Genomic DNA, 21,622 nt, shown 5'->3' with positions numbered 1-21,622 from the left:
TAGCGTAGGACCTTAGCCTATCACTTTTTACTTATTGTTGTTGTTCTTGTCCCAATGTAAAGAAATAAATTGTACCCATTGGTGGTGATAAAGATGTGCCAAAAAGTGGAGGGAGAGGAAAGATACAAATTCCTGGTTCGTAACTTTACTCTCTTCCCTACACATTTACATGTTCTGTGGAGTTCTTGTCAAGCACATCATGTGTTTTGAAGTTAATTTTGTTACCTATTAGCTTTCCCACATCATTGGTTATGTGGTCAACGATTTTCATGGGTGAATATTTCACTCCCTTCTGTGGCACACTAGTGCTTAGAGGTGGACAGTGCAAGTGATTTTTCTTTCTGCTATTATATTTAATGCTACCATTGTTTTAGAACTGTGAGTAATTGCTGGCAACTAACTTCATAAAGGAGTAAATGTGCTTTGGGGCTGTTGTCGGTATACGTGACTGTTTAAGTAGCTGGCTACAATAAATTCTAGTGAGTGCCACAGATCATCTTTATTTCATGTTTCTGTGCAAAAAGGTCGTTTACTTGTTGAAGAGTTACATTAGAATATGATGCTCTAATTCATTGAGGGGTGGAAATAAGAAAAGTAAGTGAGCTTTTTTTATATTTTCATCTCTAAAATGCTCTGTTATTCTAAGTGCAGAAGATGCTGCACTCGAATCCTACTATCAGTTCTTACCAACTGAAATTGGGACTCTTCTGACCAGGCCACAGTTTTCCAGTTGTCTAGGTCCATGCGATACGGTCACGAGCCGAGGAGAGGCGCTGCAGGCGATGTTGTGCTGTTAAGAAAGGTACTTGCGTTTTTCATTTTCTGCCGTAGCTCATTGATGCCAGGTTTCGCCACACTGTCCCAACGCATATATTTGTCGCACGTCCCACATTGATTTCTGCGGTTATTTCACACAGAGTCGCTTGTCTGTTAGCACTGACAACTCTCTGCAAACACCACTGCTCTCGGTCTTTAAGTGATGGCTGTTGGCCACTGAATTGTCCATAATGAGAGGTAATGCCTGAAATTTGGCATTCTTGGCACACTCTTGACACTGAATCTTGGCATATTGAATTTCCAAACGATTTCCAAAATTGAATGTCGTGTGCATGTAGCTCTGCCTACCATTCCGCATTCAAAGTCTGTTAATTCCTGTCGTGCAACTGTAATCATGTCAGAAACCTTTTCACATGTTCACTGAGAACAAATGACGGCTCCACCAGTGCACTGCCCCCTCTTATACCTTCGTACACGGTACTACCCTCATCTGTATATGTGCATATCACTACACCATGACTTTTGTTGGTAACAAGACTGGATCAGATATTACCTGCCTGTAGCGATTACTCTCCACTTTCAAGATGCTGTTCTGTTCTGTGCATTCCCTGGGTCTCTTAATGTGACACTCCACATTCTTTTAGTTCAGTAAGATGAAAACTAGTTGCCAGCAACTGTCAACTGCATAATTAAGTGTGTGTGATGCTTTGCAATTGCTAAATACATATGGGAATTGGACATACACCCTGATCTCCTTCCCCCCCCCCCCCCCTTCTTTTTCCATCTCCTCATCCTCCTGCCCACTGTTGTCCATCCCCTTCTTCCCTTCTCTCTGTCCATCTCCTCCTTCCCAATCTCTCTGTCCATTTCCTCCCACCTTTACCCCCACCCCTGCACCCTTTCTCTGTCCATCTATTCCTCCCTCTCTCTCTCTGATACTGAGTCTTGTTTATTGTCATTGCATATTCAGATTCCATGGTAGTATTCTAATTGTAAGCCGATAAGCTGTAAATACGACTTAACTGTTTTCTGTGAAAATCGACTGCGAGGGAGAAAACAAAACAAAACCGCACATATTCGTAACACAACAATGCACAGCATATTATTTCTCGTAATCAATTTAATGTTGTTGGTTAATGAAATATGTATCCTATGTCCATATGAATGTTTATGAGACTGTTGTTTAAAAATTTTGAATTAAATTGGTGAAGAACTTTCTGAGCTTCTTGCTAACAATATATAGTTTTTTAGAGTTTTGGCAATTTTTCAGATTTATGTATAACTTATATATTAAGAAAATACATAGCCAGTGCCCATCCAAATGTTCATTAGAGTATCATCTATATTTGTTTGTTCAGAACACGAAATCTGCAAAAGTTCTTTACCAGTTGCTTTGAAATTTTGACACAATGTTTGCTTCAAATACGTACAGTTTTGCATACCAATTGGAGTGCTGTCTTATAATATGTAAATACGTATTTAATCTAAAAAACGGGAACATTATTACCGAAAATCTTGAAAAGTACTTGACCAATTTATTTCTAATTTTTATTCGTTCATATAATGAACATTTGGATGGACATGGGCTATATATATTTTGTAATAAATATAATATATAAAGAGTAAACGCTGTTGCCAAAAACATCGTAGTTTTTGACCGATTTACTTCCTATTTTTTACTTGGTACTCTAATAAACATCCGGATGGACTTAGGCCAGGGGTGGGCAAATAGCGGCCTGCTGATCACAGGCGGCCCACTAATGTTTTTTGTGTGGCCCATTAAGACACAAAAATCAGCCTCGAATTGAGATTTCTTTCCTGTGCAGAACCCAGAAGTTCTACTAGAACGGCCACATCGATACGTGTACACACAGCGCAGTGTAGATAATAATCCCACAAAGTTGACACTTGACATAGTGGCTAACGGGAACACCTATAAAGGAATTTTCTGTTTACTTACTTAGTTGACAAGAACTGCAAAATGAACCTCCTAGAAGACTTTGAAGTATATAATCATTCCCACCTAAATTCAAAAGATTTATTGAATTATGAACTTGCAAAAAACAGACACTATTTTGATTCTGTATCATCTCTTATAAAATGTTAAAATTGGGTCTTTTCTTTTATATATTGGAACTGTTTGTCTTTTTTTATTCAAATGTATTATATATAATTCCCTTATATACCTTGGTTATATTTTTAAACAATGGAAAATCCAGGTTGGAGTAATGACGGTATTAGGGAAAGGACAGTTGCTACACACGATATAGTGGAGATGCTAAATTGCAGATAGGCATTACAAACCACTGTCAAACAAGTTAAGCTTTCGGCCAAAAAGGCCTTCATTTAGATCACACACACACACACACACACACACACACACACACACGCGCGACCACAGTCTCTGTCTACTGAGGCCAGACTTGGTTACGTTTCTTATATGTTCCCTGTTGCTAGTTCAACAAGTACGTATGTGATTCCGGTACTGTTAATTGTCGACCTGTGTTTACAATAATCATATACAATAATACATTTCTTGACATACCATGGCATTATGCTTCTATGTAGAAGACACTGACATCTGCAAAAACCAATACTAAGTTTCTGTAATATACTAACAATATAATGAAAAGGATAGTTGCTACTCACCATAAAGCACAGACACTGAGTCGCAGAAAAGCATAACAAAAAGACTGTCACGCAATTAGCTTTCAGTCAACAATATATTTTTGAAAATTGGACAACATACACACAACCACTCTCTCACGCAAACACAACCCATACACATTACCACAGAGACAGTAGTCATGTGTGTTAGTTGCATTTGCATGAATGTGTGCTTGTGTGTATGTTGTCTAATTTTGCTAAATGCCAAACATAGTCATGTAACAGGTACTCAATTTTCCTTTCCATTCTTCTGTATATTATTCTTGTTAGCAACTTGGATGCATGAGCTGTTCAGCTGTTTGTGCAGTAGGTCTCTCACTTATTTGCACATGCTGTCTTCAGGATAGTATGGATGAAATTTCTTCGAAATTTTGATGACACGTTGCCAGTCTCATAGCTTTTACACACCAGTGTAAATAGTCGTTTGGTTGCCCTTTCCTCCAGTGAGTTTAGAAATGGAATGTTGTTGGTCCCTTCTGCCTTATTTGATCTCAAGTCTTTCAGAGCTCTTTTAAATTCTGACACTAATCCTGGATCCCCTATGTCTTCTATATCAATAGTGGAATTACCATTGCACTCTTTAATGTTAGACCCTTGCTTTTAATTTCACATTTCTCAGTACTTCAGTATCTCACTTTCTTTCTTACTGATTCTTTTGACAACTCTCATAAACTTCAGTTTGCTCTTAATCATTACTAAATTGTGATCAAAGTCTGCATCTGCACCTGGGTAGGCCTTAAATTCATTATCTGATTTCGGTCTCACTTTGTGGCTATGATGTAATCCAGCTGAAATCTTCGCGTGTCTCCAGGCTTTTCCCAAGTAAACATCCTCCTGTTGTGATTTTTGAACAGTTATTCACTATCACTAGTGGAAATTGTTGAAAAGAACAGTTATTCCTACTCCTCTTTAATGCTGTCTACCAAACCCATATTCTCCTGTAACTCTGTCTTCTATTCGTTCCCCTATTACAGCATTCTAGTCATCCATGATTACTAGAATTGCCATTTGTGGCAGTGTAAACATTTATAACTATTTCTAAGCATTACTTGTACATATTAATCGTCTTATTAGCATTCTGCTATCCTGTGCAATTGTTGTAGGAACAGCAGGAGGGCTCATGTTATTAAGTTTTAAGTAACAATTCCAAATCATTTCTTTTATTCAATTCTTACTGAAATTTAATATTAAAATCTCCACAGATTAACATAAGCTTTCTTTTGTCATCCGGGTGACATAATAAAGGCACAGATATTTCAACAAACATTTGAAAATAATAATTATAAATGAATGTTTAGGTAACAGCAATTCACAAGTACATGTTTCCAGTTGCTGATCTAACCAAAAACTACTGGTTTCTGTAGATTTGAACATGGTGTTGCTTTTAACATACCCAACAACTCCTCCTTTCTCCCTATTTTGCTCGCAGAAATAGGACACTATCTTCTGCTCCTTTATGAATTTCTATGTTTACATGTAACAATATTATAAAAGTTGCTACTCACCTTATAGCAGAGATGCTGAGTCGCAGATAGGCACAACAACAAAAAGACGGTAACAAATAAAGATTTCAGCCAGTAAGGTCATCGTCAAAACTAGACACGCCCCCCCCCCCCCCTTCCACACACACACACACACTCTGCAGTGACAACTGAAACCACATTTCACAATATTGTTAACTTCCATCTTGGATTTTCCATTTTTTGATCTATATTTACATGATGCTCTGACAGCAACAACATGTTAACATTTTTTTGGATTCCTCGATTACTAAACAGACCAAGAGTTCATTAACGTTATATTTTAGTTCTGATGCATTACTGTAAGCATCATCACACAAATGTTTTTCATCTGTCTTAAAACGGTGTGCCTGGATGATGTATTTAGCTTAGAAAGGGCTCACCTTGCACTTGAAATCAAATTAATTTTACTATTGGTGAATCTGACAAGTCTCTTGACCACAAAAATAAAGAAAGATCAGCAATTTTTCCCCCTCCTGTAGTAAGGTGTAGGCCATTTCTTGCATATCCCCACCTATAAAAAAACTGCACCTGCAGAGTGATGTAAGCTCCACCTGAAGTTAGTACTAACTCGATCATTTCCTGGTTAATTAGCCTTGATGGCTTTGTTCAGCAAGGGTTGATCATGTCACAGAAAAACATCAACTAGGCTCACACTTATGTGTGAGGTGGTTGCATGTAGCTTATCTAGTTCACTCCTTTGAATGAAAAGAAGCTAAAGATTAATGTAAAAAATAATCCTCTAAATGGACAACATGTTGCCATATTTTTCACTGAGCCAGTGTGCTACAGTTGAGGTGTCTAGTATCAAAACCAACCCAGTCATTGAAGAGTTAAGTTCTGTGTGAAACTGATTCATAATGACCCCGTCTTTTGTTAACTTGAGTTTTGATTTGGCCATTTTTGTTGCAATTTTTTTTAAATTGTGTTTTATTAGTCTTATAATGTACATAATCAATCCTCCCCCCATGAACCATGGACCTTGCCGTTGGTGGGGAGGCTTGCGTGCCTCAGCGATACAGATGGCCGTACCGTAGGTACAACCACAACGGAGGGGTATCTGTTGAGAGGCCAGACAAACATGTGGTTCCTGAAGAGGGGCAGCAGCCTTTTCAGTAGTTGCAGGGGCAACGGTCTGGATGATTGACTGATCTGGCCTTGTAACATTAACCAAAACGGCCTTGCTGTGCTGGTACTGCGAACGGCTGAAAGCAAGGGGAAACTACAGCCGTAATTTTTCCCGAGGACATGCAGCTCTACTGTATGATGAAATGATGATGGCGTCCTCTTGGGTAAAATATTCCGGAGGTAAAATAGTCCCCCATTCGGATCTCCGGGCGGGGACTACTCAGGAGGACGTTGTTATCAGGAGAAAGAAAACTGGCGTTCTACGGATCGGAGCGTGGAATGTCAGATCCCTTAATCGGGCAGGTAGGTTAGAAAATTTAAAAAGGGAAATGGATAGGTTAAAGTTAGATATAGTGGGAATTAGTGAAGTTCGGTGGCAGGACGAACAAGACTTTTGGTCAGGTGATTACAGGGTTATAAATACAAAATCAAATAGGGGTAATGCAGGAGTAGGTTTAATAATGAATAAAAAAATAGGAGTGCGGGTTAGCTACTACAAACAGCATAGTGAACGCATTATTGTGGCCAAGATAGACACAAAGCCCATGCCTACTACAGTAGTACAAGTTTATATGCCAACTAGCTCTGCAGATGATGAAGAAATAGATGAAATGTATGACGAGATAAAAGAAATTATTCAGGTAGTGAAGGGAGACGAAAATTTAATAGTCATGGGTGACTGGAATTCGTCAGTAGGAAAAGGGAGAGAAGGAAACATAGTAGGTGAATATGGATTGGGGGGAAGGAATGAAAGAGGAAGTCGCCTTGTAGAATTTTGCACAGAGCATAACTTAATCATAGCTAACACTTGGTTCAAGAATCATGAAAGGAGGCTGTATACATGGAAGAAGCCTGGAGATACTGACAGGTTTCAGATAGATTATATAATGGTAAGACAGAGATTTAGGAACCAGGTTTTAAATTGTAAGACATTTCCTGGGGCAGATGTAGATTCTGACCACAATCTATTGGTTATGAACTGCAGATTGAAACTGAAGAAACTGCAAAAAGGTGGGAATTTAAGGAGATGGGACCTGGATAAACTGAAAGAACCAGAGGTTGTAGAGAGTTTCAGGGAGAGCATTAGGGAACAATTGACAGGAATGGGGGAAAGAAATACAGTAGAAGAAGAATGGGTAGCTCTGAGGGATGAAGTGGTGAAGGCAGCAGAGGATCAAGTAGGTAAAAAGACGCGGGCTAGTAGAAATCCTTGGGTAACAGAAGAAATATTGAATTTAATTGATGAAAGGAGAAAATATAAAAATGCAGTAAATGAAGCAGGCAAAAAGGAATACAAACGTCTCAAAAATGAAATCGACAGGAAGTGCAAAATGGCTAAGCAGGGATGGCTAGAGGACAAATGTAAGGATGTAGAGGCTTGTCTCACTAGGGGTAAGATAGATACTGCCTACAGGAAAATTAAAGAGACCTTTGGAGAGAAGAGAACCACTTGTATGAATATCAAGAGCTCAGATGGCAACCCAGTTCTAAGCAAAGAAGGGAAAGCAGAAAGGTGGAAGGAGTATATAGAGGGTTTATACAAGGGCGATGTACTTGAGGACAATATTATGGAAATGGAAGAGGATGTAGATGAAGATGAAATGGGAGATAAGATACTGCGTGAAGAGTTTGACAGAGCACTGAAAGACCTGAGTCAAAACAAGGCCCCGGGAGTAGACAACATTCCATTAGAACTACTGATGGCCTCGGGAGAGCCAGTCATGACAAAACTCTACCATCTGGTGAGCACGATGTATGAGACAGGCGAAATACCCTCAGACTTCAGGAAGAATATAATAATTCCAATCCCAAAGAAAGCAGGTGTTGACAGATGTGAAAATTACCGAACTATCAGTTTAATAAGTCACAGCTGCAAAATACTAACGCGAATTCTTTACAGACGAATGGAAAAACTGGTAGAAGCCGACCTCGGGGAAGATCAGTTTGGATTCCGTAGAAATGTTGGAACACGTGAGGCAATACTGACCTTACGACTTATCTTGGAAGAAAGATTAAGAAAAGGCAAACCTACATTTCTAGCATTTGTAGACTTAGAGAAAGCTTTTGACAATGTTGACTGGAATACTCTCTTTCAAATTCTGAAGGTGGCAGGGGTAAAATACAGGGAGCGAAAGGCTATTTACAATTTGTACAGAAACCAGATGGCAGTTATAAGAGTCGAGGGGCATGAAAGGGAAGCAGTGGTTGGGAAAGGAGTGAGACAGGGTTGTAGCCTCTCCCCGATGTTATTCAATCTGTATATTGAGCAAGCAGTAAAGGAAACAAAAGAAAAATTCGGAGTAGGTATTAAAATTCATGGAGAAGAAGTAAAAACTTTGAGGTTCGCCGATGACATTGTAATTCTGTCAGAGACAGCAAAGGACTTGGAAGAGCAGTTGAACGGAATGGACAGTGTCTTGAAAGGAGGATATAAGATGAACATCAACAAAAGCAAAACGAGGATAATGGAATGTAGTCAAATTAAGTCGGGTGATGCTGAGGGAATTAGATTAGGAAATGAGACACTTAAAGTAGTAAAGGAGTTTTGCTATTTAGGGAGTAAAATAACCGATGATGGTCGAAGTAGAGAGGATATAAAATGTAGACTGGCAATGGCAAGGAAAGCGTTTCTCAAGAAGAGAAATTTGTTAACATCGAATATAGATTTAGGTGTCAGGAAGTCGTTTCTGAAAGTATTTGTATGGAGTGTAGCCATGTATGGAAGTGAGACATGGACGATAACTAGTTTGGACAAGAAGAGAATAGAAGCTTTCGAAATGTGGTGCTACAGAAGAATGCTGAAGATAAGGTGGGTAGATCACGTAACTAATGAGGAGGTATTGAATAGGATTGGGGAGAAGAGAAGTTTGTGGCACAACTTGACTAGAAGAAGGGATCGGTTGGTAGGACATGTTCTGAGGCATGGAGGGATCACAAATTTAGCACTGGAGGGCAGCGTGGAGGGTACAAATCGTAGAGGGAGACCAAGAGATCAATACACTAAGCAAATTCAGAAGGATGTAGGTTGCAGTAGGTACTGGGAGATGAAGAAGCTTGCACAGGATAGAGTAGCATGGAGAGCTGCATCAAACCAGTCTCAGGACTGAAGACCACAACAACAACAACAATCAAAATTGTGAAATTTCACCATAAACATAGAACAGCTAATGTTAACAAAAAGCATAATAATAATAATAAAATTTTGTTACATATACATACAATAAAAAATCTAAACTTAATAAACTCTTCCTCAAATATCCTCAATGGATTCTTATGCAGAATAGTAGCATTCCTCCCACAGAATCTGCTGTTGCCTTGTTTTTAGAATCTCTGGCATCATATTAAATATGTATTTGCCCATTAACTTGTTATAATTCTCATCCCCATGTTCTGTGGAGTCTATGTATATAATTTCAATTGGTGCCTAGGAGGAATAAATTATTTCTCATGTTATATGTGTGATGAAAATTATTCTCCTCAAGTAATTTTTCTTCTGTGTCGGAAGATTATAATTTCATAAATGTATATGGAGGGAACAACTGATATTTGCAGTTTCCAAAGTAACTGGCGACAAGATTGTGTTTGCTGTGCAGCACATGTGTATCTGATTATTTTCTTCTGCAGTTTCAATATTTGAGATGAACTATTTGAACTTCCCCAGAAAATTATACCCGATATAATGACAGATTCAAAGGAACTGAGATATGCCATTGCTTGTGTACTTAAGTCAGTAGAATTTGCTAATATTTGCATTGCAAATGCAAAACTCCTTAATTTATTTGATAGAAAGTCAGTATGTGTATTCCAGCTTAGTTCTTGTCCACATTTAATCCTTGAAATTTGATTGTGTCATCTTCCATAACTTAATTGTTATGTTATATTTTAAGGTCCACACATTTCGAATATTTAAATTTTAAATGTACCATATGGATTTTTTCAATGTTCAGTTGCAACCCATTTTAACTGGAACCAGTTTTTTGTATCCAGTGTGCATACAGTGGAGCTCGGATTTTTTTCTGCATTACTATCTTCAATTAAAACAGAAGTATTATTGTCTGCAAACAGAACTGATGGGGAATTTATATTTATGAGATAGTTACCCTTTATTTTTTGTTGTGCAAGTATGACATGAGCCAATTCAGAACATTGCCCTTAATCCTATATTTGTCTAATTTGTAGATGAGCATGGCGTGGTCACAGAGTCAACTGCTTTTGTAAAATCATAGTAGATAACCTGCAACTTTACTCCTTGCGTAGCTTTTCAGCAAAGTTATTCACTGCACACAGAGTGTTTTGTCCTCATTGAAATCCAAATTGATTACTACTAATAGTAAAGTACTATTTTTTACAATAAAATTTATGATCTTGCTAGCAGCTACTTTCTCGAACACTTTCAGCAGGACTGTAAGAATAAAAATAAGGCTAAGGTTGCCATGTCTTCCCTCAACGCTTTCTTAATCAGACATCCGACTTTGACATACAACACATCAGGAAAGCGTCCCTGTTCAAAAGATTGGATGATTATTTTAGTTAGAGGAGGTGTTGTTATGCCACACATTGCTGTAATCAGTTTAGTGGGTATCCCAACCCACCCAGCCGAGTTTTTATTTTTTTTATGATAATATAACATTTTTCACCCCCTTATTGTTACTACTAACTCTAATACCTAACTCTGATTTGACAGTGGATCACACTGTCTTTATCTTACTTTTATGTTGTACAATGAATTTATTGTTCACCAGTTGTTTGGTTGTCTTCACAACTTTTTTAAATACAGTTTTATAACGTCTAACACACTCAGTAAAATGTCATATTTATTATCTTTCAATTCATTGTGGAGGTGCCTCTTCCTGAAACCAGAAATTTTTATACCCTGAGTTATCCATTTAAGTTTATTAGTTAAATGTTATTCTAAGTGGCAAAATTTCATTAAATATTTCAAGAAAGCTAATTAAAAATTTGTCAAAGTTACTAATACTTCAAATATTGCTGTTAGAAGGCCATCCAATCTCTAAATATAGTTGAATTTTTTTCATTTAAGTTGATTTCATGTGGCTGTGGTTGCATGAAATTTCTTTGTTAATATTTGGTAGTTCAATGAATAATGCAGTGTGTTTAGAGATCCCTAAATCTATGCAAAACATATGAATATCTTCAATGCATAATTTGTTAAGTATTATCGCTACAGGTCGCTGACTGTACACTTGCTCTGGCGTGTTGCATGAAGTTTACTTGGAAGCCAAAATTTTTTTTATCAAGCTAATGAATTTGGACACATCATTGCTTTCAGCTGTGATAGTAATATTGAAGTCAGCAGCTATTACAGTCTTTATCCTTTTCTGATTACCGAGATTTTCAAGCAGGCAATGAAATTTCTCCAGAAAAGCTTCAATTGTAGCTTTCTCTGGTACTCTAAATTGATAGTTAGGTCCCTCAGTTCAGTACAGGAGCTTTCAAATATACGCTCTTCATTCAAATGATTAAAATCATTTCTTATTTCATGTTTTATATCAAAATGAGTGAGTATGCAAGAGCCTCCATGTGGTTTCTCTCGTCTACAAAAGCTGTTGGCTACTTTGAAGTTTTCAATTTTATTTAGAATTTTAATATTATCAGATGTAAGGCGATGTTCATTGAGGCAAATAACTTCAATATTTTTATGGAGAGAATATTTGTAATTCGTCAAGTTCATGACTTTTCATGTAATTTTAGTCTTTTTTTATATAAAACTGTACTCTTTTTAAATTATCAAATCTTGTGAAAAGGCAGTTAGATGACAATAAAGTGACATTGTAATTACTTTTCTTTATAGCAATAAAAAAAAGGCATTTCAACATAAATGGAATAATAGCATATCAAGAAGAGTATCAGAAAACTGAGGAGAAAACAAAGTAGGATTTCTCTCACTAAAAGTTTGTAGATCACTCAGATCTTAAACACAATAAAAATAAAATGATCTGCAAATAATCAAGTGTGTTAGTAGAACCATTATTATGATAGACACTGTACTGAGTAGTACCGTTTTTTAAGTTTTCAGTTTTCTCTCATTTAGATTACAATATCAGCATTTCATGGGACCTGTTAACCCAGACTTGGAGACTATGTTGGAACTCTTATTCCCACTGCCGGCTGTTTCACTGTCTGGTGTTTCTGTTTTATAAAACTGCAATGACTGAAGATCTTCCCATGTTGAGGAGACTTTTTATGTCTTTCATTTTAGAGATAGGGAGAATATTGCCTTCGGTCACTGAGTGAGGTGTCATTTGAGCCAATGATTTTCTTCTTTTATATTGACTTTGCTGCTTTCCAATATCTTTTTGTAAAATACCTCACCTTTTACATGGACATAATTTTGTTCTCTTCATAAAATTTCCTTTGGTCTTAGCTAATGGAAAATGCCATTGAGAGGGAGGCTTCAGTATATCACCAGCCTGTGGTTTCCAATCATTCAACTCAAAAAGCCACATTCAAATGGAAAACAGTTCCATGATTAGATAACATCTGTTCATATTCATCAGGGTAAGAAGTCCATGAATACAGTTATTAGTGCGAAACATAGGTGTTGTCAATGTTCAAATGAAATATTGCCTACTGATGTGGTCACATTGTTGCATAATCTTAACAACACAAGATTCCAGACAAAAATGTTGGAGCATGAAGATTGTTGCTCATTTCTTGACATGCTCGATTATGAATTCATTGCCCTGCAAGACTTGACCCATCCTGTTGCATGATCAAGAATTCAGTGCTCTTTAAAGGTATATCCACATGATGCCTCTTTCCTCATGCACAATTGCAGATGCACAGGAATAAAAGGGCATGCACAAAAATTTGTGGGAAGAATGCATATATGCGGGAAGGACACATGTACGCACCGGCGTTCTCGTGTACATATGTTGCCTCATCGCACAAGCAATCTGCTATGTATTATCTTATTTGCTTGGGAGCATGTATTGTGATGAAAAGGAGACAAAAAAATGTGACTGTAGGTAAAGATGTATATAAACAACAGAGGTATGAGAAATATGACGTGATAACAACATTTTATCTGCAAATTTCAGGTGGAGGTTACAAAGAGATTTAGACTTTCTGCTTGGGAAACCACAGCGAAGGCTGGAAATAAAATTTTGTTAGCTAGTAATTGGCAGCTCATTTGAATTATTTATTCCTCATTTCATAACAAAGCATTTCACTTCTCTCAAATTTGTAATGTGTAATGTGGAATAATTGTAATTTATTATTTGATTGTTTTATACCTCTTTTTACCATAGGAAATTCCTAAGGTTGTAATTACTAGCATATTTTGTTCCTTACAATATCACAATTTGTATCTACAATGTATATAACTTTGCTTCCTAGTCTCATCAAATGCTCTCAAGTAGATATGGTAACGATGCTGTTATTGAGAGGACGTGTTGTGAGTGGTTTCAACGCTTCAAGAACGATGATTTTAACATCGTAGACTGGCATAGTGGTGGAAGTGTGAATGTTTTCGAAGATGCAGAATTGGAGACACTGCTGAGTGAAGACTCGTGTCAAACTCAAGAAGAATTGGCACGATTAGTGGGAGTGACACAGCAACCCTTTTCAAAACGTCTCAAGGCTATGGGCATGATTCAGAAAGGAGGAACTTCGGTCCCGTGTGAGCTGAAACCAAGAGACATTGAACAGCATTCGTGTGTTTGTAAACAGTTGTTTCAGAGGCAAAAATGGAAGGGATTTCTGCATCCCATTGTGACAGGGGACGAAAAATGGGTTCATTCCGATAACCGTAAACACAAAAAAATCATGGGAATATCCCGGCCATGCTTCTACGTCAATGGCCAAACCGAATATTCACGGCTCCAAGATCATGCTCTGCATTTGGTGGGACCAGCTTGGTGTTGTGGACTATGAGGTGTTAAAACCAAGTGAAACAATCACAGGTGCTCGTTATTGAACGCAATTAATGTGTTTGAGCAGTGCATTAAAAGACAAATGGCCACAATACAACGAGAGGCATGATAAAGTGATTTTGCAGCACGGCAATGCTCTACCCCACGTTGCAAAAGAGGTTAAAATGTTCTTGGAAACGTTAAAATGGGAAGTCCTACGCCCCCCCCCCCCCCCCAGTATTCTCCAGACATTGCTCCCTCTGACTGTCACTTGTTTAGATCAATGGCGCATGGACTGGCTGACCAACACTTCCGATCTCATGAAGATGTCACAAATTGGATCAATTCATGGATCGCTTCAAAAGATGAACAATTTTTTCAACGCGGGAGTCATACACAGCCTGAAAGAAGGGAGAAAGTGGTGGCCAGCGATGGAAAATACTTTGAATGATACGTGTGTAACCAATTTGTTTCATTAAAGCCTCAAATGTTTGGGGAAAAACAGTGGAAGCAAAGTTGTACACCTTTTATTAGCATCTATGAGTACCATTTGCGGCGGCGCGGTTCCTTCCGCCCCTTTACGATGGACCTGCACCTACCTGTGAACATTGTCTCAGCAGATCATCAGTAGGAAAGCCGAGTGAAACCTACTGTACTTCGAGGTGAACCAGGCTGCAATTTAAGTCACTAATCTATGTTTCGGGAGAAAGTTTTCACACTAATGAAAGTTTGGAAATTTTGTCCTCAATTAATATATTCTGAAACTTAGGTGAACAAGTATCACTGCCAAGCCCGTGCTAGTGTTAAAGTCACTCACAATCCCTTTCACTCACGTTAGCAAGTTTATGGTGCTGCATTTCCCAAAAACGTAATAGCTACAAAAATACTGATTGTTTTTTTTATTGATAATGCTCGCCAAATATTAAGTCTGTCAGTACCAAATGCAGTCACAGTTTTTAGCCACCGACCTGCTCAATACGCTATACGGAATATATGTCTTTTCTCGTTACAGAATTCACTTAGAAATTCCGAAATTTCTGCACACCAATCGGAATAATTATGCCATCACTTTACAACACTTTTGATGTATGAAACTCTGCTAGATCGGGCAACTTATCGTTTCCATCGGAACTACTCCTACTACACACGTCCGAACTGTTTCATGGCTAGGCTCCCACTCTTCTCTAGGACACTCTTAAGTCTTCTCTACCAGCAGAGAAAGCTGTGCGAAGAATATTGCTTTACCATTGTTCAGTTTACTCAACAGCTAATAGCAAAACAACATTCTCCCGCGTCGGTCCACACTTTTCATCCATAACCAATCGCAAAATAGTAAACCTCACGACTGCACTTTTTACTGATGTAATTATCTAATATGCTGAAGTTTTGCTTATGCATAAAGTTATGTACTATTGTTATTTATACCTGAATTAACTTTCCCTTTATCATAAACTTACTTTACAAAACTATTCTACAAAAATCCCCTTTGTCCATATCCATACTTCTTCCAAATGTTCCCACACTAAATCCTACTACATAACTCGTTAAACAAGTATCTTCATATTGACCTTAAACCACACTCACGCATCATTCATACTCCTAAAACACACAACATTTTACATACACAAAAAGACATAATAACACTTTATGAAAATACTAGAACAGTTTATGAAAAACATTCTATTACTTTAGTGCACTCTAGTGGGCACAATCGAAACTAAAATCACAGTCCCCCTATCCAATATTGTCCTCTATCGGCTGATACATAAACTACGTGTGTGTCCATGCGCGTCCAGTCTCGCATCACCATCTGTCACTATCCAGCTCTGAGACACATCTCTCACTTAACCACTTCCAAGGCAGGATCGTTATACAACACTACGTCTCACATTCTCATGTATAATTATGACTTGTTCCATATCCATACAATTGTCGTGCGTAATGAATCAATGTTACGCGAGTAAATAAAAAAAAGTGATTATTCTGAAAACTGAGAAATACGTAAGGGAGTTTCATAATAGTTATGTGAAGAAGAATTTGCTTTGAATGCGTTTTGTATCTAATCATGAAATACGATATGTAGATTAATGTCCTCAAACTTGATAGCATGAATATTTGTCCACAGTTTCCATATAAACTTTTCATAAATTTTTGGCTTATTCTTATCAGTTTTCATACTTCTTAACTTATAGTATCTTATTCTTTACAGATCGGAGACTTTATCTAATATGTAACACTCAGGGGAACACATATCAAATTTTTATTCAAATAATCTTCATAAGTGGCATTCCACACAACTTTTTTTTCTCTGTAATCATCTATAAACTTAAACAACCTTCCTTTGGAGTTAACAGACATTACTGCACATAAATTGCTTTACAGTATAACTTCAATGCACAATATAATCCTACACATATGGGCGCAAGCTAAGTGTCGTCTGCTTAAAACCGAAGACGGGGAGGAATACACTTTAACATCACCTTAATTTCCAGGAAATAAAGCATGCATAAATGTGCATGCATAGTTGCGCTGTTAGAAATTTATGTGCATGTGCAAAGTTGAATACAAAAAAGGCATCATATGGATGCACCTTAACATGAAGACATGGGCAGTTTTACACTTGTTTCACGTGATAATGATAGTCTTCTACTTTAAATTGATAATTTTAACTCATTTTCATAAATTTTGTGGCTTGTCCAGTTTTGATTCTAGACATTTCAGTTATAAACAAATTCATACATTCCATTAAGTAGTGAGAGGTTGAAATTATGAGCCATGACACACACAAATAACTAATCTTCTCCTGAGACCAGATGTACTTTCTGAGGGTTTTTCATTTGAATCTTAGTTTGTAAGATTGGTTTTGAGAAATAATCTTTGGTGCTCATTACTTGTATGCAAGGAGAATGGAACAATGTAAGGTTATTGATTGAAACAAAATCCAAAACACTGCAACTGGAGAGGAATTGCAGATCAATTATTTTGCAATTGCCAGAAAAATACATTAAATATTTGGTAGAATGAAATCCTTCCTTCATAAAGTAAATTTAATATCTGTATTAACTTAATGTTTCATATTACCCTATTTCACACAAAAATACTTGACTAAGAAACACGTATGACACAAATTAAGTGATTACAATAATAACATATTGATCCTAAATAGAATCATCTGTTATTATAACTGAACTGTGCAGCCAATGTCAGTTTGAAGAATGGCGTAGTTCTCATACGACATTAAAGTTGAAGTTCTGCATAAATAACTAGGATAGTTTGTTGGTCAGAGTTAAGGAGGAATGTTTTGCCAGTAGGATGTTGTTTAGTAAAGCATGGTGAGCACTGGTGCCGCCTAAAGTTGTGGTTTGCTTAAATGCTTCTAGACCTGAGGGCACCAGATTCGATTTCCAGCCGCCATGGAGATTTTCTTCACTCAGGAACGTGGTACTTGTGTTGTCCTAATCGTTTCATCTCAAAGATATGTGAGTTTCCGAAGTGGTGGCAAATAGAAATACTTGCACCAGATGGACGAACAACCCCAGGTGGGGACTATCACAGTTCCTGTGATCATTTCTGTTGATGCTAGTTGACAACTGTCAGTTTATTTTTCATTGTGTGTGTGTTTGTGTGCATATGTACAAAGTTCCCTTTGGTCCGATAATATGTCATTTTATATTTGATAATACTCAATTGCTCTTTGTGTTCCAGTTTAAGACAATTTTAATCAGTTGATCACAATTCGATTTTGTGTCACACGTAAAGATCTCTCATTATGTAAATTATTCAGTTTAAAAATATTAGCACAAAAATAAAGTGTTGCATATATCCGTTACAGTTTCGTAATTTACAGCACTTAAAACATTTATTTTGAGACTGTTCAGCTGCTTAGTGATGAATACAAAACAAATTGCCAGAACATATTGTTAATGGAACCCTTTTATTGTTAACATTGATACAGTGTTTAACTTATGAGGCATGTAATGCAATAATAAAGAATTGATTAAATTTATTGTAGATCACTAGGAAGGTGAAGCAAGGTGTTAAATGGTGTTTACAATCGTATGATTCATCCAGAATTTTATCCAGTTTTCTGGTTATCAATTTTCTGAAGAAAATCATTTGTTGACGTTTCACTGCAGACCAGTAACAAAACTTGAAAACTACCTGAAAATTTTTAATTCATATTGTATAATAATAATTATTATTATTTACATTAATTATTGTAGTTACATTATATTTATGTAATTCAAAATTTAATGTTTCTTAGTCAGATTGTGATTAAACTGTGGCACCATTTAACTAAATGGCTGGCAACCAACGCTAGACTCCAACAAAAGGTGCCACAAATATTAAAATGAATACTAAACAACTAAAAATAATTATAGATGTCTGAAAACCTAACCAAAATTTTGGGTGAATTTAAATGATTTGAATTCAGTACTATATTTCTTAAGCAATTATTATTGTGTTGCATCGTGTAATAAATATATGCTGTGGGCTCTGTTTGTTAAGTTACAAACAATTCAGAAAAACATACTGATCTGTTGTTCGTATTTGACATGTAGCTGGAAAGTCCAGAGGTGAACACAAATAATGAAAAGAGTAAAGGTAATGCTCCATACAGTTGAGGCATCAAGTGGTTGCCAGGAACACACAAGCTAGGTGAAAATGCTGCCGACCATTCAAGAAATGTCCTACACACACACACACACACACACACACACACACACACACACACGGGACAGTGTATCCATGTACATTCATTTCGACTACTCAATGCTTCAGTTACAGGATGAGTGGTTATATGTACTCCTTCCGTAATTCACATTTGAGAAATATAGTGTGTGTGTGTGTGTGTGTGTGTGTGTCACCTACTGGGAGGCCCCCTTTCTGCCGTGCTGAGCCCCTTCCTTTGCCTGTGTGGTTGCAGAGCTACAAGGAAGGGGCCGGAACGGAGGGAGGGCGGCTGACCCAGTGATTGGGGCCGCACCCACACCCGCGACCGAGCCTGGCTCCCCACACTGCCCGGTGTGCCGCCGCACATTCACACGCACCTGGTCCCTCCAGCGGCACCTGGCTGACACGCATTTCTACGTGCCCCAGAACTTCACGTGTGATGTGTGCGGCAGGTCTTACCGTTCGCGCAACAGTCTTGTGAGCCATAAGTCCCAGTACCACGGCCGCTCTAAGGAACTGGACACACCCTGTCTCGCATGATGTACGACAGGGGTGGGGAGAGATAAAAGGTGAAGGTACTTTCTGAAGAAAATTGGATTATCACATTTTTTAGTACGTGTGTGAGCTTTCGATACCGTTCTGAATTAAACATTTTGCAGAACGTTTAGTGAGATGCTTTGTTTATTCACGATCTTGAGTGTTATAATGTGGAATGGGATATAATGTGGAAAATGTATAGTCCATTTTAATATATGCCAGAACATTCATTGCAAAATGTCTTATTGATGCACTGGTTAGTCTTTATTGGTCTTCATGGCTTTAACTCTGATTACCAATTTTTTATTGTGTATAAATGTATTGGTTTGCACGTGTAGAATGTACAGCCTTGAGTGTAGTGAACATGAAATGGGATCACTTTGATCTTTGGAGAAGACCAGTGCCCTCAGTATCTAAATAAATCAAAATGCGATTGAGATATTGAATTCTTCAGTTTATTTGCAAGTGTATTCTTCTTTTTATTATGGGCATGTCATCATCACCATCATCATCATCATCATGGCTTTCTGTTGTGAGTGGAATATAAAAGCTTTTAAAGCTAGATCTCTCGGGAGAAGGCTAACTTGAAAAGTTACCATACTCACCTGCAGCCTTGGTCAGGAAGTAGGCTTATTGGCTCATTTTTGTCATTTGTGTAGTTTCTGTGAAAATGATTAAACTGTTATTGCCTTGCTAAACGAACCCAATACTGTATGTTAATGGAGGGAGTGTTAATTTATTCAGGACTGAAACACCCAGTTGTTGCTGCAGTTGTATTCTATGTGCTGACACGCGTGAACTGACAGTATCACCCCCTCCTGTGCTCGACTGTCAATCACTTTGTTATTTTTATCGAGGTGTAACATCTGCGATATTTTTGCACCCCTGTTGCTATAGTTTTTCAGTGCTGTTTTTAAATTTTTTCTCTATAGTTGTGTTGTAGGATGTGGCAGCTACACTAGTATTCTGTGCTTTGTTCTGCTGTGAGACAAAGTGTTTCAGTCACTAGCTGGCCCAGAGAGTATAAAACCATACACGCTACACTACCACCATTTCTGAACAATTTACTTTAACTTTTGGCTCAGTCCACATTGACTACGAATACAATAAGAACATGTTTGATTTGTTGCTGTTACCTTTTCTTTGCAGTTAGGTTAAACTGTTGCTTTAAATATTTGGCATTTTCAAACTTACCATCTTCTATGTCATTGACAAAACATTTTATAAAAAGTTGTATGAATTTACTTGGAAATCGTAATACAAGGAGCATCATTATGGGTATGGGTGGATCATGTCATGAATTACAACAAACTCTTCCTTATTTCATCTATTTGTCCAATTGTAATAAATTCGTGTGTTGTCCTCTGGGGAAGTAATAACTAAAGATTAACTAAAGATTTTTTTTATTACATTTCTTAGAAACAAACAGCAGAGCGCTTGACTAATTTGTAAACAACTAGGATATAACCTGAAAATCAAGGTGAACTTTACAGTGGAGTCTAGTGTCACAAAACACTGTGGACTGTCAGAAATAGCCTTTGTAGCAAGTGCCCCAAAAAAGCACATTTTCATTATTACTTTCGTCTTTAAAGTTACGGATTCATTGAAGAGTGTACATGTTTCAAACCTTTTGGCCATTAACTTTTAGAATTCTCTCTTCAGTGAAAACACACAAAATTTTTGTTCTTTGCCATCTTCACTGAAAGATAGGTTTGACCACAGGTTACCCTTTCTACTTAGTTTTTGCCACACTGAATTAGATAAATTAATTTTCTGCTTGCCTGATCTGTTTGACAGATTCACCTTATGTAATGATCAAATTTCATTGTATTATTATTATTATTATTATTATTATTATTATTATTATTCAAAAACTTTTCATTACAACTTTCCGACAGTTCACAGTGTTTATGTGAACTTATTGTACGGTTTTGTCAGTTTTCTGGATATTTAGACAAAATCATAAATTTTACTCTATATATTCAGCATAGCTCTCAATTTCATTTGTATATGACATGTGTTGAATGAATTTGTCTAATTTTTTTATAGCTCACAGGAACATTGATGTTAGTTTCAAAAATATCTCTAAACAATGCAGCTCTGTTCTTTATGCTGTTAATGCTTGTTGCGTTTTTGGACAACTTATAAGGTGCCATTTAATGTTGCTGTCTATTGTTTGCACTGTGTGTCAGTGAGGTGTTGGAACTTCTTGCTGACTGCTTGTGAGGGTCCTGTTTATTTTTCACTTAAAACATTTCTCAGAAAATTATTTCATTGGACTAAAGGATTTTGTCACACGAAACTAGCATTTGGATGGAAATACTGATTCTAACGATTGTATGAGTATGTTGTAATGTAGAGGACTGAAAAACAAAAGAAAATGTGGAAACTAAATATTGCATACTTCACACCTCCAAGCTCAGTGCAATTGATTGGTTCGTTTGG

At 37.2% G+C, this 21,622-nt stretch overlaps 1 protein-coding gene across 11 annotated transcripts in view; it reads left to right on the top strand.

Moving 5' to 3' along the window:
* LOC126175152 (broad-complex core protein) overlaps positions 1-21,622 on the top strand; it is a 220,323-nt gene that overhangs the window by 93,677 nt on the left and 105,024 nt on the right. For 2 of the 11 annotated variants that reach the window (XM_049921726.1, XM_049921727.1), the window contains exon 6: positions 18,894-19,209. The exons of 8 other annotated variants lie outside the window; for them this stretch is intronic. In XM_049921726.1, the coding sequence (XP_049777683.1) occupies positions 18,894-19,180 (287 nt within the window). In that variant the 3' untranslated portion in view covers positions 19,181-19,209. Of the gene's footprint in view, positions 1-18,893; positions 19,625-21,622 lie in introns of those variants that run through there. One more of the 11 variants, XM_049921725.1, reaches the window with a different exon arrangement.

This window comes from Schistocerca cancellata, chromosome 3 (assembly GCF_023864275.1).
Source record: "Schistocerca cancellata isolate TAMUIC-IGC-003103 chromosome 3, iqSchCanc2.1, whole genome shotgun sequence".
NCBI classification, from domain to species: domain Eukaryota; kingdom Metazoa; phylum Arthropoda; class Insecta; order Orthoptera; family Acrididae; genus Schistocerca; species Schistocerca cancellata.
This window is presented reverse-complemented; position numbering and strand designations above follow the sequence as displayed.